Source organism: Misgurnus anguillicaudatus, chromosome 23 (genome assembly GCF_027580225.2).
Source record: "Misgurnus anguillicaudatus chromosome 23, ASM2758022v2, whole genome shotgun sequence".
Lineage (NCBI taxonomy): Eukaryota > Metazoa > Chordata > Actinopteri > Cypriniformes > Cobitidae > Misgurnus > Misgurnus anguillicaudatus.
The window spans coordinates 32,970,275-32,986,614 of record NC_073359.2 but is presented as its reverse complement, the minus strand read 5'-3'; the positions used below and the strand labels follow the sequence as shown (position 1 = coordinate 32,986,614).

Genomic DNA, 16,340 nt, shown 5'->3' with positions numbered 1-16,340 from the left:
TATTGACAATACCGATTTTTGCCAATTCCTGACAATACTGTTTTGTTGTTGTTTTGCACATTCCTGACAATACCGGGTTTTGTTTATTTATTTATTTATTATTTTTGACGATTCATGACAATACAGATTTAGCAGATTCCTGCCAATACCATTTTTATTTTTTTGTTGTTTTTATATTCCTGACAATACCGATTTTTGACGATTCCTGACAATACCATTGTTGATGTTTGCAGATTCATGACGATATAGATTTGGCAGATTCCTGACAGTACCGTTGTTGTTGTGTTTCAATTCCTGACAATACCGATTTTTTTCAGATTCCTGACAATATCGGATGTTTTTGTTGATTCATGACAACACCGTATTTTTTCCCCAGATTCCTGACAATACTGATTTTGCCCATTCCTGAAAATACCAATTTTGCACATTCCTGACAATACCGGGTTTTGTTTATTGTTTATTATTTTTGACGATTCATGACAATACAGATTTTGCAGATTCCTGACAATACCATTTTAATTTTTTGTTGTTTTCATATTCCTGACAATACCGGTTTTTGACGATTCCTGACAATACTGTTGTTGATGTTTGCCGATTCATGCCGATACAGATTTTTGCAGATTCCTGACAGTACCGTTGTTTTTTCCAATTCCTGACAATACCGATTTTTCCAGATTCCTGACAATACTGATTTTTGTCAATTCCGATTTTCTTTCTAAGAACTAGAATTGACAGCCTATGCTACACACAAAAATCCAATTTGTTTAATAAAATAATATATTTTAGTTTGTAAACAGTTTTTAAAAACTGCTCCTGTGTGTAGAGCTATGAGCTTTAAGACCCTGGGGAATCCCTGGGAAGAGTGACGTAGAACGAATTTGCAAATGAATTAAATATCTTAAAATTAGACAACAGAGAACTAAAACATGACAACAAAATCAGTCTTTAGATGCAATGTACATTATTTACAGCATTATACATATTGTTAAACCAACATGATTGAAACGACAGATGTGCGACAAAGTTAGACAAAGTGTCTTCAGGAAACAAGCTAGTTAGTTTCACCAACTATGCATCGTACTACAGTGGTTCAGCAGTGAGTTTTATCGTTGTTGGGGAAACACACCCCTAAGCAGAGTCCTGCACACGGACGGGTGAACTTGTGGAATAATATCAACGTGTCATTTGCGGATTCAGGGCAGGAATCAATATATAAACAAAGGCAGTTCATGTCGCGTTCTTTATGTAAAACAGATTGTGACGTTATTGCTTGCAACAAAAAGGTCAATCGATTTCTGAATGACGTGAGCCTCCCGGCCAGTTACCGGTCCAGCCGATCATGGGTAAAATCTACCAATTATGGTCTCTGTCCAGTCAACCAGTGCATCTCTAGTTCAGAGCCCTGACAAATATGCAAAACCATAAATTCATGCACAAGGAAATGTTTAAAATCAGTGTTATCTTTCTTTTCTGTCCTGTAGTTGACATTCCTTCCTCCGCCGTGGGGCGACTGTAAATCATCAGCCATGGACTCAGATTTCTTCAGTTCATACAGCATCACTGCCTGCCGCATTGACTGTGAGACTCGCTATCTGGTGGAGAACTGCAACTGTCGCATGGTGCACATGCCCGGTACACACACACACACACACACATGCTGGATCTCTCTCTCTCTCTCTCTCTCTCTCTCTCTCTCTCTCTTTATAGAAGAAATCTGCAGCGTTGAATGAATGTAGTGAATTAAAAGAGCGACTCAAATTTTTGAGGAGGTTCAGTGATAAGAACAACGTGATCATCAGACCGCCGTTTTAATTACCAGACAGACATCGGCTGTTCTCTCTCACTCATACACAGAACATTGTGTTCCTCTCTCTCACTCGCTCACTACTGTTCAATCTACTGATGAGTGAATCACAAAAACACATGCTGGTCACAGTTCCCAAAATCTGAATAAGTCGAGCGTTGAGAGATGTGACCTGGTGGCATTATTCACATGATAATGAAGCTCATTTTTCATTTCTGTAATGAGTTTGAATTTTCTGAGTTTGCTTAAATCTCTTTATTAGTGATTCTCATTAGAATCTCATTACTGTTATAATGTAATGAAAGTCCTCTTGTCCAGACACAATGTCATATTAAATGAGTACATTCAATCAAAATACTGCCATGCCATCATATATGAATGCTTACAATAATATAATGCATTACAGTAATTAGACAATGCATTACTGTTTTTAGGGTGGGGGTATCAACTAAACTTAGACATTAAAAATTAAACTAAACAGTAATGAGTATTTGGGGTATTTTATTGTCATAAAAATACAAAAATATCATGCATGCTTTCTGGTTTGGGATAAGATCACTGAGATGTTTTTCTGTTTATAGGAGACGCTCCATACTGCACACCAGAACAGTATAAAGAGTGTGCAGATCCAGCTTTAGGTGAGAAAAAACATCATCATTCCTCTCCATCTGAACCGCTGTCCTCATTACAGATGACTGAACCTCAGGCCATGATGAGACAGCTCGATTTATGACCCATCATTACCAGCCACCCACTACCCTGACCATTTTATTATCTGACCCATCATCTCAGCTGTGTCTTTCCTCATGTATCCATCTAGGTTTTTACCTTAAAGTATTCTTTCATCCCAAAAAATGTTTTATGATGTACAATAATTTTTCTGATTTTAGATTTTCTGGTGGAGAAAGACAACAATTATTGCGTGTGCGAGACGCCCTGTAACACGACGCGTTACGGTAAAGAGCTCTCATTCGTCAAGATCCCCAGCAAAGCCTCTGCCAAATATCTGGCCAAGAAGTTCAACAAAACTGAGCAGTACATCGCGTGAGTCTCTTTACATTATTACAAGATTATTATAGGAACCTAATGTTACAAACAAGAGTTTATTAAAACTCGATTTCTGTTTTTCCACCCACAGTGAATTCTCAGTTTCACACTGTTAATATGTATTAGATTTTACAAAAAATGAAATGTTTACATTAGCTGAGAAAAGTTAAATCACATTTAAAGGCGGAATCCACAATGTTTGAAAAACGCTTTGAAAAAGGAAACAGGCCGACTACCAAAACACACTTATAGCCAATCAGCAGTAAGGAGCGTGTTTACTAACCCAGTGGTTTTCAAGCTGGGGGCCGGGGTTCCCAGGGGGGCCGCGAGATAGTACCAGGGGGGCCCCAGTTTTATGAAATACATTAATTTATCGTGAATTCTGTGTAATTAAATCTAAAAAAATAAGGCTACTAACCAAAAGCACTGTTTTTTGTATAATTTAATTTATTTTTATTACAATTTTGAGTTTTAAAACAGTTTTTTGTCACAAATTTTCTTTGGGGGGCCGCGAAGGAATGTACCTTACACAAGGGGGGCCGCACGCTGAAAAAGATTGGGAACCACTGTACTAACCGACATCCTTGCCGGGTTGCGTATGTGTGGGGAGGGTCTATCAACAGAAGGTCCAGATTCTATTGGGGTAGGGGCGTGTTTGTTTAGGTGATTTCAAATATCAACATTGGCTTTCAAACATTGTGCACTCCGCCTTTAACATAAACAGAGAAGTGAAGTTTATACTCTCTATATTTCTGACAGTCGTCATTAGCCTGGTTTGTGCAAAACATTTGCAATGTTTTCTAAATGACGAAAAAAAACCAATTGCAAAATGTTGACGTTTCCATTAACCGTGACCTGTAAAAAAATTGTTTAATTGCAGTTTTGTGACAAATTTCTTTTTTGAATTGCCCCTCACAAAAAACATGAGCATAATTTTTAATGCAAAATTGATGTGCTTTCATTGGGTTTTTTTTCATATTTGTTTATGTGTTAATCTGTTTCCATTACAGATTTACGCAAAACTTTTGCGATATTTTTTTAAATGTAATTCCTTTTTTGAATTACCCCCAAAAAAACGTTTTTTTTTTTTTTTGCGAAATTGACGTGCTTTCATTGTTTTTTTTCATATGCGTTTATGTGTTAATCTGTTTCCATTACCGATTTGCGCGAAACTTTTGCGATATTTTTTAAATGCTGATTAAAGACTATTGCAAAATGACTGCATTTCCGTTAACTGTAACCGTTAAATGAAAAAAAATAAAACTCTTTCAATTGTAGTTTTGTGACAAAATGTGAGCTTTTTTTGTGAAATTGATGTGCTTTCATTTTTTTCATATCCATTTATATGTTATATGTTATCTGTTTCCATTACAAATTTGCGCAAAACTTTTGCGACATTTTCTAAATAATTTCTAAATAACGATTGAAAACTTTTGGCTTTTTCATTGACCATGAAATCTTTTAATTGCAGTTTTGTGATTTAAAACTTCAATATTCAACCTGATATTAATTTTTTTATTGCCTGAAGCACCACCTCATATGAGCATAAAAACTTATTTTTTTTTTTGCTAAATTAAAGTGCTTATATTAGTTGTATTTTCAATTTGCAATTTCAGTTTAAAAGGGTAATGAAAACGCAACTACAGCAAATGTGTTTAATCTGTTTCCATTACAGATACGTTTTTTATGTGAATAAAACTATTGCAAAAGGATGGCACTTCCATTAACCGTAACCTGTAAATGTGGAAAAACTCTTTTAATTGCAGTTTTGTGATATATAAAAAATAATCATAATAATCATAAAATTGACATGCTTCTATTGGGTGTATTTTCAATGTGCAAGTTCAGTTTGCGCAGTTTGAAGGGCAATGAAAATGCAAAAACTGTTAATGTTTTAATCTTTTTCCATGCAGATTTGCACAAAACTTTTGTGATGTTTTTAAATTTTGATTAAAAACTATTGCAAAATGACTTAATGTCCATTAACTGTAACCTATAAATGTAAAAAAAAAACTCTTTCAATTGTAGTTTTATGATAAATTCCTTTTTTAAATTGCCAAAAAAAAATGTGAGCATATTTTTTTTTGCGAAATTGACGTGTTTTTATTTATTTTATTTTTATATGCGTTTATGTGTTATTCTGTTTCCATTACAGGTTTGCACAAAACTTTTGCGATATTTTTTTAAATGTTGATTAAGAACTATTGCAAAATGACTGAATGTCCATTAACTGTATCCTATAAATGTAAAAAACCTCTTTCAATTGTAGTTTTGGGATATATTCAGTTGCCTGAAAACCGACCTTGGGCGAGCGTAAATACTTTTTTTGCGCAATTGACATGCTTCCATTGGGTGTATTTTCAAATTGCAAGTTCAGTTTGCGCAGTTTGAAGGGTAATGAAAACACAAATACTGTTAATGTGTTAATCTGTTTCCATGCAGATTTGCGCAAAACTTTTGCAATATTTTTTAAATGCCGATAAATGCTTTTACAAAATAACTGCGTTTCCATTAACCGTAACCTGTAAATATAAAAAAAAAACCTTTTTCAATTGCAGTTTTATAATATATTCTTTTATTTTCAATTGCCTGAAAAAACACCTTGTGTGAGCACAAAAACTTTATTTTGTGCATTTATTTTCAGTTTGCAATTTCAGTTTGCGCAGTTTGAAGGGTAATGAAAACGCAACTACTGTTAATTGTGTTTATTTGTATGTAATCAGTTTGATTGTTATGTGTATTCATGCAAGTTATCTGTCACGGTTCTGAGTGTAGTTGTCAGCTGTTTAACCGTTCGATAGTAATGAAGCTGGTTCATCTGCCCTCATGTAAGAGTCAGACAATAGATCAAACCTCAAACAACACCGCAAACACGCAACATATCGCTGACCTGAAAAACAAACTAAGAAATGTCAGCAACAAGAGATACATCTGTAAAAAGAGACTCATTAAAACTGAAAATATAAAACATTGTTATACTAGTTTCTAGTTTTAAAGGACTCATATCAGGATGAATCAAAGGATTGATTTTTTAGATAAAATTCATTGTTAACTGGATACACGCACAATCACTGACAGTGTTTGTGTTTCTATAGTAGACGTGATGCAGTATTATCTGAGTTGAACAGCAGAGAGATTTTGTTTTCTCAAAAGAACCTCATCAACATTCAGTTCATTCATCAGACATTCATCACCTGCTGTTCAGTGTAATATTATTATTGTGTTTCTGACTGCAGGTAGCTTTAACACTCCAGCTGTCTTCTTCAGTTTAATCAGTATTTTAATCACATAATGTATTCATCACGGACAGGGGCGCTGCTAAGGATTTTGGGCCCCATGAAAAGAATCTTGACAGGGCCCCTTCTTAAATTGTATATTAATTTGTCTTAAAACTAGACTCATTTACTTGAGTCATTTTGCTCATCAAGTCATTTTGCTCATGAAGAAAAAAGCATCTTAATTTAAGAATTTTTAGATATTTCTACTGAAAACAAGACAAAAATACTAAGTAAGAAAGTCATTTTTTGCAGTGTTGAATGTTTAACTAAAACTGTGTATTGTTATTTTTTCCAGCGTTTTCTTGACCTAACATGAGGAGAAAATTGAGTTCCCTTATCATGCACTTTTAACACTAGAGTGGCCCCCAGTAGTCCTTTTAACCGCAGCATTTAAACTTATGCATTGCAAAAAATGATTTTCAAGAAAAGAAATCTTAGTTTTTTTTCTTGTTTTCAGTAAAAATATCTAAAAAATCTTAAATTAAGATGCTTTTTCTTGATGAGCAAAACGACCCAAGAAAATAAGTATAGTTTTTAGACCAAAAATATTACATTTAAGGGATTTTGTGCATAAAACAAGCAAAAAAGTCTTGAATTTTCTTGAATTTAGTGTTTAAGAAAAATGTTCAAGATTTTTTGCTTACTCCATTGGCAGATTTTTTTGCTTGTTTTATGCACAAAATCCCTTAAATGTAATATTTTTGGTCTAAAAACTAGACTTATTTTCTTGGGTCGTTTTGCTCATCATGAAAAAGCATCTTTATTTAAGAAATTTTAGATATTTTTACTGAAAACAAGACAAAAATACTAAGAATTTTTTCTTGAAAATCATTTTTTGCAGTGTGGTAATTATCTTTAACACTAGAACGAACAAGGCGTCATTTTGACTGTTTGAAATTTGCATAGTCAATAACTTTGTCTAAATAAATCACGTGCATAAATAAACGTGCTTGCTTGTCGAAAAATGCTACCGTAGAGACCTGGGGCCTCGTGTACAAAGCGTGCACGTTAGCACAGAAAAGTGCCGTAGGCTACGATCATTGTCACGGACGGGCGGTCCACTAACAATTTAGGCCTACTTACAAACCCACCTTGGTAACATAATGTCGAACCCTTTGCCTCTTTCACTACTTATTTTTTTCTCTTTCCGTTTTTGACTTCCAGATTTTTTAGGCATTTTCACTTCCTTGTCAGTCAAGTTGATATTCTGCCGGCACTATAAGTGAAGTCAAGCTGTGTTGCCTGGATTATACAATTTGGGCAGACTGAACCATTTTATGACAATTGAGAGGGGGGAAAGGGGCCCACAGACGTTTGTGTTTCCTAAACAAATAAATTCTTTGATACCAGGAAACAGCAAATAGAATAATTTAAAGTTAATAATTTTTACTATTAAATATATTTAGCACCACAATTTTGGGGGCTTCTCTGGGCCCCCTCTTACTCGTGGGCCCCGAGAATCGTCATTGTTTACCCCCCCTTTACAGCACCCCTGATCACGGACAAAATTACGACTTTTACACTCCATCTGCGGCATATAAAAATAAGAACAATTATTCATCCGATAATTAAACGATACCAGTATGATCAACGTCAGCATTCATAAACAAGATATTACAATATTAATAAGTGCAGTTTTAGTTTCCGAATCGACCCCAGCTGAGTCAGAAACGTCCCGAGGCTTCTGCTGGATTCACTCCAGCCGTTCACTCGACAACTGCAGATTAAAGAATAAAACACTCTGAAACTGGCAGAGTCTCAGGATCGATGTTTGCAGATCTGTCCTCACCATTCTCCTCTGTCCTTCAGAGACAACATCCTGGTCCTGGACATCTTCTTCGAGGCCCTGAACTACGAGACGATCGAACAGAAGAAGGCCTACGAGTTAGCGGGACTTCTCGGTGAGTGCTGTTCATCGTGACATGAATGTGAATCAAATTAAAGGTGCTGTAGAATCTTAAACTATTTACGTAGATGAATAATAAGAGTTCTATACATGGTAATGACATATCATGAGCCTCAAATACGATTGTTTCCTCCTTATGTAAAGATTGTGTATCTCAACATAACACCAACCGTGACATCACAGTGGAGATATACGCCCCAACGTTAAATTACACATTAAAATAAGTACAATGTTGTTACAATGCTAAAACAAAGTTGTGTTGCTGGGTTAGCGCTATATGCTAGTTAATGCTATATGCTAGCGTTTAGCCTGAAGTTCTACTATTGACTTATGCTGCGTTTACACCAGCCGCGGTAGAGGCGTCAAGCGCGAGTGATTTCAATATTAAGTCTCTACCGCGCCGCGCTAAACGCCTCATCTGCGGTAGACGCAATTCCGCTTCATTTGCGCATCTAGTTCACGCGAATTGCGCGGTATGCGCGGTACACGCGAATGGTGCTTTTTCTGCATTTCGCGTTTGACACGAATTTGCGGTTGACGCCCGAGTTCAAAAATGTGAACTTTGGCAGATTTTCGCACTGCGTTAACCAATTAGGAGCTTGCTTGCTGCTGTGGCGGTAGCCCCACCCGGAGTCACTCATTCAACATGGAGGAACGCTTGATATTGTCCGTGAGCAGTCACCCGGAGCTATACGACACAAGTTCTTATTTCTATAGAGACAGGAATACAAAGGACCTCGCTTGGAAGAGTGAGGACATTGGGCAACCTGGTAAGTTGTAAATACACATTTCACTTTTGAGTTACGTGACGTTTATCAACCCGCGCCATTTATTTTCCACCAATAGTAAGGTGACTAAATACAAACCGGTACTCTCTCGATAAATGCACAATCAACATCAACCATCCCGCAAACAGACAACCGCATAGCACTTGCCCCCCCACAAGAAGCGGATTTTGCCTCTGACGCGCGTCAAATGTTTGCTTTTTTCGCTCGTCTGCTTTGCTCTAGACGTGCGAATGCATTCAAACTGTTCAAGCGGTAGACGGGATTTTGACGCCTGAAACGCGGTTGGTGTGAACGCAGCATTACAGTTACGTTTTGCAGGTCTATACTGAAAAAAAACCCCACAAACTTACCAATCAGAAACAACATGATACAGACTCAAACATAAGATCTGTTTAAACACACACAAGCTACTAAAGGAGCTGTTTTGAGAAACAGCCAATCAGAGCAGAGCTCAACATTATTATTAATGACCCTTTTAAATAAGGTAATAAAGACCTTTTCATTATAAAGGTAAATCGTTGGTTTGTAAATGGACATGTAAAACAATTTCTGAATTATATATTTGATTAATAATCAAATATTATTTAAATGCATTCTTTGGCACCTATAAAGATGATGCAACATCAAACTGTTCAAATCAGACTCATTTCGATTAATTTGTGAATCAGTCGTTTAAAGACAAACTCACTTTGGTATGCAAGCATGCAACCAAACTTTATTTTAAAGTTTTCAGCTGAACCTCATAACCTCACAGATACTAAAGTTGAATCTATATACTTCAAGCTTTTTAACATTACAAAATATCTTCTCAGTTGATTTTACTAATGCAAGACTTTGGTCAAGGTTTTTCTTTGACTTGAGTTTTTCTTTTCTCCATTTGCTGCTCACCGGGAGCCAAAAAACAAAGACATGAAATCTCACAATGCTTTCTTTTTTACTGTAACCGCTCAACAGGGACTCTTACATATTTAAGACACTACTGTGTGACTTTTTTGCTTTTAAACTGCTGTGAAATGTGCTATAGAAATAAAAGAGTGTAGTGGTCTCGTCTGGTTAACATAATTCAGATATTTAAATGCATTGTACAGATTTTCTTCAAAGAATCGCCGTATATATAAATATATGTAGATGCTGTATAGCTCTTTGGTAAGGCGTTGCATTGGCAGCACAAAAGGTCACATATTTGAACCAAAGCTTGTAATGCACTGCAATGAAATGGATAAAAGTATCTGCCAAATGTGTAAATGTACTGAATTCTCATTGTTTCAGGTGACATCGGTGGACAGATGGGTTTGTTTATTGGTGCCAGTATCTTGACCATACTGGAGCTCTTTGACTATCTGTATGAGGTAAGACCTTCGGATCATCTTCTGTCATTCATTTGTTATTCAGCGTGCCAAGGGTCTTTCAGTTTCTCACTTCTGCGGTCGCAGTATAAATATATTATTAACCTTCAAACCTTCACTCGGCGTTTGATTGCTTTTGATATATCGGTACCCTGAAGAGACAAAAGTAAAATCATGTGTTGATTGTCTCAAGAGTGTAATATAACAGAAGATCCAGCAGGTATCTGCGGCAGTCGTAATGTTAAACTGGAGAGGAGGACGTGATGAATTTTGCAAATGTGAAACTTCGGGCGTTTTAAAGTAATCATTTATGAGTGCAGTCGTTTAAATCAGAATCAGCCTGACGTCTGCTAACACTTTACCTACTCAGTTTTTTTTTCTGAAGATGATCCATCCGTCTCATTATCAACCGGCCAATATAGCTAATAACGTTACGTTTCTGTAGCTTACGGCCTTTTTTTGTGCATTGGAATATTTGCACATACGTTTACAGCTCTAGAAAAACAAAAGGCGATGCAAATGTTCACTTAGTACTTCTTGGGAAACTAAACAGTAAATCCACATAATAAAAAATGTAATTAAACAAATGATCTAGTTAGTTGTATTTCTCCAGTTTAGTGTCTTTTGTTTTGAGTCCTTTAGTTGTCCTGAGAGGTTTAGATGAATCTCAGCATCATTTATTTTGTGTATAACTCACTGTGCATATAACCTAAATCTGTGCTTTATTGTCCAGCGCTATGACAGCAGCACGTATAACTGCAGCAATGTCTTGAGGAAGTGATAAGTGTTTTGTCTTATTTATTATCTGTTTTCTTTAGACACGGGTGGGTATATCTGTTATTCATAAGCGGTCACGTGACGCTCTGTAAAGAAAATGCTGAGCTCACACTTTAACCGATATAAAAACCAGTGTTTGTTGTTTATGCTGACATGTCAGACTTTTTATGTGCTGTGAGAAAGATTTTAGATTATGATATATAAGATGTATCGAATGCACACTGTAACGTTTTAAGAAACAAGGAGCTGGTTTGATTTGTTTAAAAGAAACTTTTTTTTATCTGTTTGGTGATTACTATATTTGTTGAAAGAAACATTGGGAGAGGATAGGAATAGAAATAAGAATGGAATGGCATTGGAGTAGTATTGGGGGAAAAATGTGAATAGGGATATGATAGAATTGGAAAAAATGGAATAGCACTGGAATACGATAGGATTGGAATATGAATGGACTGGAATAGAGATAGGGATGGAATAGAATAGAATGCCATTTTAGGATAGAATAGAATAAGAATGGAATAGGAATAGAATTACGATAGGATAAGACTGAAATAGAGATGGGATGGGATAGAATAGAATGCCATTTTAGAAAAGAATAGAATAAAAATGGAATAGGAATAGAACAGACATGGAATAGAATAGGATGGGATAGGATAGCACGGATAAAAATAAAATTAAGGATATAATAGAATGGAATGGCATTGGAATAAGAATGGAATGGTAATAGGGATATGAGTAAGGAATGGAATGGAATAGCACTGGAATAAGATTGGAATAAAAATAGAATACAATGGGTAATGGAAAGGGACTAGGAATAAAAGTAGGGATATGATAGAATAGAAATGGAGTGGAATAGCACTGGGATACAATAGGATTGGAATAAGAATGGAATGGAATAGGGATAGAATTAGGATAGGATAAAAATAGAATGGAATAGGGATGGGATGAAATGGAATAGAATGCTATTGTAGGATAGAATAGAACAGTGTTTCCCAATCCTGGTCCTTGAGGCCCCCCTCCCAAAAAGTTTTAGATGTCTCCTTATTTAACACACCTGATTTAACTCATCAGCTTGTTATGGAGACATGTTAACTATTCTGGAACGAGGCTGATTAGTTGAATCAGATGTTTTAAATAAGGAAACATCTCAAACTTTCTGGGAGGGGGGCCTCGAGGACCAGGATCTGGAAGGACTGGAATAGAATAACAATGGAATAGAATAGAATGAAATAAAATTCCCTTTTAGGATTGAATAGAATGGAATGGGATTGGAATAAGAATAAAATGGGAATATGGGTAGGATAAGAATGGAATAGAAATAGGGATATGATAGAATTGAATGAAATGGAACAGCACTGAAATATGAATGGACTGGAATAGGGATAGGGATGGAATATAATATAATAGATTTCCCTTTTAGAATAGAATAGAATTGGAATATAATAGAAATGAAATAGTATAGGACAGAATTAAAAATAGAATTAAGGATATAATGGAATGGATGGCATTGGAAAAGGATTGGAATGGTAATAAGGATAGGAATGGAATAGAAATAGGGATATGATAGAATAGAATGAAATAGCACTGGGATAAGATAGGATAGGATTGGAATAAGAATGGAATAGGGATAGAATAGAATTAGGATAGGATAAGAATAGAATGGAATAGGGATGGGATGAAATAGAATAGAATGCCATTGTAGAATAGAATAGAATAGCAATGTAATATCATGGAATGGAATTCCCTTTTAGGATTGAATAGAATGGAATGGAATGGCATTGGAATAAGAATAGAATGGGAATGTGGATAGGATACGAATGGAATAGAAATAGGGATATGATAAATTGAATGAAATGGAACAGAAATAGGGATGGAATAGAATAGAATGGAATAAAAAATGGAATGGGAATAGAAATGGAATAGGATAGGACAGGATAAAAAAGTAGAATTATAATAGAATGGAATGGTATTGGAATAGGATTGGAATAAGAATGGAATTGTAATAGGGATAGGAATGGAATGGAATAGCACTGGGATAAGATGGGATAGGATTGGATAGAATTAGGAAAGGATAAGAATGGAATGGAATAGAGATGGGATGGAATACAATAGAATGCCATTTTAGGATAGGATAGAATGGAATGATGAAATGAAATAGAATGGAATAGAATTAAATTAATTGAAACAGAACAGAATGTGTTGGAATATGACAGGAATTGAATGGAACGTAATAGATTGGAATGGATTAGGAATTAAATGAAATAGGGATGGAATAGAAATTGAATTGAAATACAATAGAATTCCATTTTAGGATTGAATGGAATAGAATTAAATGGGACGGAATAGCCCATAATTTGACGGAATAGAATGGAATGGGCCGAACTGGAAAGAATAGAATAGAATAGAATGTCCTTTTTTCTTTTTGCTGTGTGTGCTACAGTAAATGAAAATTCACTTTTATAATGAATTGTGTGTGTTCAGAACAGAGTAGTGACACCTGCTTTTATTTACTTTGTAAACACAGTCTCATTGTAATTTACTAAGCCAAACACTTTTCAGAACTGGTGGTCCTTCCCCAGAAATCTTTCTTATAGACAACATAAATGTAGCAATGCAGTGTAATGTTAAATTGAAAATTCTCATACGCCCGCATTTAGAATCAGACCGTCGTGTACGGGCAGAAATGAAGCAGAGATACTGTCAGTTTCAGACCTTGTGTTTGCTAACCGGCCGGTTTAAACATGACAGCTGTAAGCCAATAACAAGCCATATATCATCCATTTCTGCTGAACCGTGAGTCAGACGTCTCTGGTGGGAATAACTCTGTAGAAAATACCCTGTTTACACCTCTGCTCTTGTACAATGTATTGTTTTCTGTCTGTTTCATTTTGTTCCAGATCGTCAGGTTGAAAAATGTTCGTTTGGAGAGCGTATGCTTTAACTTTACAATGTTTTCAAACAAGCACTAAGACATTGGTAATGTTGTATAGATCATTTACTGAAATTGCGCAAACAATAAAGTATTGATGAACATTTCCCTTTTGTCACATCGTGTGTGTTTTTGTGCATTTGTTTGTTCTTTTCTCAGGTGATCAAGTATAAAGTGTGTCGCTGTGCCAAGAAGAAAAATCAGAGGAGCAACAACAACGAGAGAGGAGCCGTACTCAGCCTGGATGATGTAAAGCGTCACGTTAGTAACTATCACACCCGTGTCTGTCACAACAGACCCAATATTACTGTAATATTACTGTACTACAGTAGTGCACAACACTTGTGAATACACACAATGTTATCATTCAGCAGATGTTTTATCCAAAGTGACTATAACACCACATTTTTTTCTTAATCTATCCGCAGACTCCGTGCGACAACCTTCATACCCCATCGACCTACCCGGCCAACATGCTACCTCACCATCCTGGTCAGGGCAACTTTGAAGACTTCACCTGTTGAGAAACGCAAGAGCAGATGTCTGATGGAGAACAACCAAAGCTGACCACACGAGAGGATCATAGACCACGTCACAGACATAACAAAACATCTTCTACACCAGACGCTAGAAGAAAAACGAAACTATATTTTCACAAGTACATTTCATGCAAATGTGCAAAACTTGTTTTGATGAAAATACTGCCTCAAAAACGAAACTCCTGGAAGCCTCGTGACCTCGGACGTTTTCGCGAAGGCTCCGTGGTGATTTACTCGGACATCGAAACTGGACCCTGATGCCTTTGTGTACATAGTGACTGTTTAAACTGTCTTCAGATCAGTGGCTTATGTAGATGAGTAGATGAATATAGCGCTTATTCACTGTATGTAGCTTCATTATAGTCTCATCTCTGGCTCCTGATGGACTCAGACTCATTGTATCTCATATGAATGTAACTTCCAGAACAAGATGATCATTACATGCGTTTGGGGGGGGGGTTGGAAAGTTTAGGTGCTGTATGACATTGACGTGAGCTTGAGCCATGTTGGATTCATCTTTTTTATGCATGCTGGTCATCACTTTATTATTATTATTATTACTATTATTATTGCTGGTTTGCCTTAATTATATACAGGTGTTGGATGACGGTATAATCCATGTGTGTGTTAGTTTGTGTGAAGATTCATTATGGTGTGTGTTCTGGAAAAGTCTTTCTAGCAAATCCTTGTTTGGATGTAAATGCCGAAGTATAGTCAATTTTTACGTGTACGCGAGGGTATTTTCGTCACCAGAATGCGCAAATAAACTCTTTTGCAAGGCTATGCATTCAACATGTTCGCGTACACGTATAAAAACAAACTATACTCGGGGCTTAAGCGTTTACTAACACTACAGTTGTGTGTTTGTGTGTGTGTGCTTGAGTGTATCTGTATCTCTTCATGAATGACTGTTTCGTCTTATTTTGAAATACGTTAGTGGAAAGTGAACCGTTTCTTGTTTCTTTGAATTTTGTTACTGCTGAGACGTATTTGTTGGATGTCTCATCAAAGCACAAAGACCTGATATGTAAAGTTGTTAAAGAATGATAAAACAATATGATCAGTGTTACTATCAGACTCATAATATTGTTTTTTGTTGTTTTTACTACAAACATACATATTGCCTGATCGTTCGTCAGCATCTCTGCAGATAATAGGCTGTTCTATTTATCTATGAAGGTATAATAAATATCATTCATAATTTTACAAAGTTCTCAATCATATTTATTAAGGTTTGGGTTGGACCTCCTGAAGGGAGACTGTTGACCTTTATAAAGCACTGACTAAACTGTTTATACCAAAACAGCAGACTCTGGGGCGGATCTGCACCGCAGCTACTGACTTCAGTGTAGATCCGGCCTGGAGTCGCCTGCTGTCTGGGTACATTCACAGCATCACAATGATTCATTCTAAATTTATGTTATGAAAACTGAAACATGATGGATAGAATAGGATGAGATTGGATACGATAGGATAGAAATATAATGGAACAGAATTAGAAATGGAATTAGGATAGCATGGCATTTGATAGGATAGCATTAGAATTAGGATAGGATTGGAATGGAATTAGGATAGAAACGGAATGGAATTATGATACCATAGGATAGGAATGTAATGGAACAGAACAGAATTAGGATACGAATGGAACAGAATTAGGATAGGATAGCAATAGAATTAGGAAAGGATAGGAATGTAATTAGAATAGAATTAGGATAGGAAAGGATAGGAATGTAATTAGGATAGAATAAGAATGGAATTAGGATAGGAAAGGATAGGAATGTAATTAAATGGAATGAGGATAGAAATGGAATGGAACAGAATCAGAATAGGAATTAGGATAGGAATGTATTGGAACAGAATTAGGATAAAAAATGGAATAGGATAGGATAAGAATGGAATAAGGATAGCATAGGATGGGAAAGGAAT

At 35.9% G+C, this 16,340-nt stretch overlaps 1 protein-coding gene across 6 annotated transcripts in view; it reads left to right on the top strand.

Moving 5' to 3' along the window:
- The window catches only part of LOC129452875 (acid-sensing ion channel 1B), a 195,012-nt gene extending 179,388 nt beyond the window's left edge, over positions 1-15,624 (top strand). For 5 of the 6 annotated variants that reach the window (XM_073861595.1, XM_073861593.1, XM_073861597.1 and 2 more), the window contains 7 exons: positions 1,482-1,632; positions 2,386-2,442; positions 2,695-2,848; positions 7,939-8,030; positions 10,093-10,172; positions 14,035-14,136; positions 14,304-15,624. In XM_073861595.1, coding sequence (XP_073717696.1) covers positions 1,482-1,632; positions 2,386-2,442; positions 2,695-2,848; positions 7,939-8,030; positions 10,093-10,172; positions 14,035-14,136; positions 14,304-14,399 — 732 coding nt within the window. In that variant the 3' untranslated portion in view covers positions 14,400-15,624. The remainder of the gene's footprint in view (positions 1-1,481; positions 1,633-2,385; positions 2,443-2,694; positions 2,849-7,938; positions 8,031-10,092; positions 10,173-14,034; positions 14,137-14,303) is intronic. The other variant, XM_073861592.1, reaches the window with a different exon arrangement.
- The last annotated feature ends 716 nt before the right edge of the window (positions 15,625-16,340 follow it).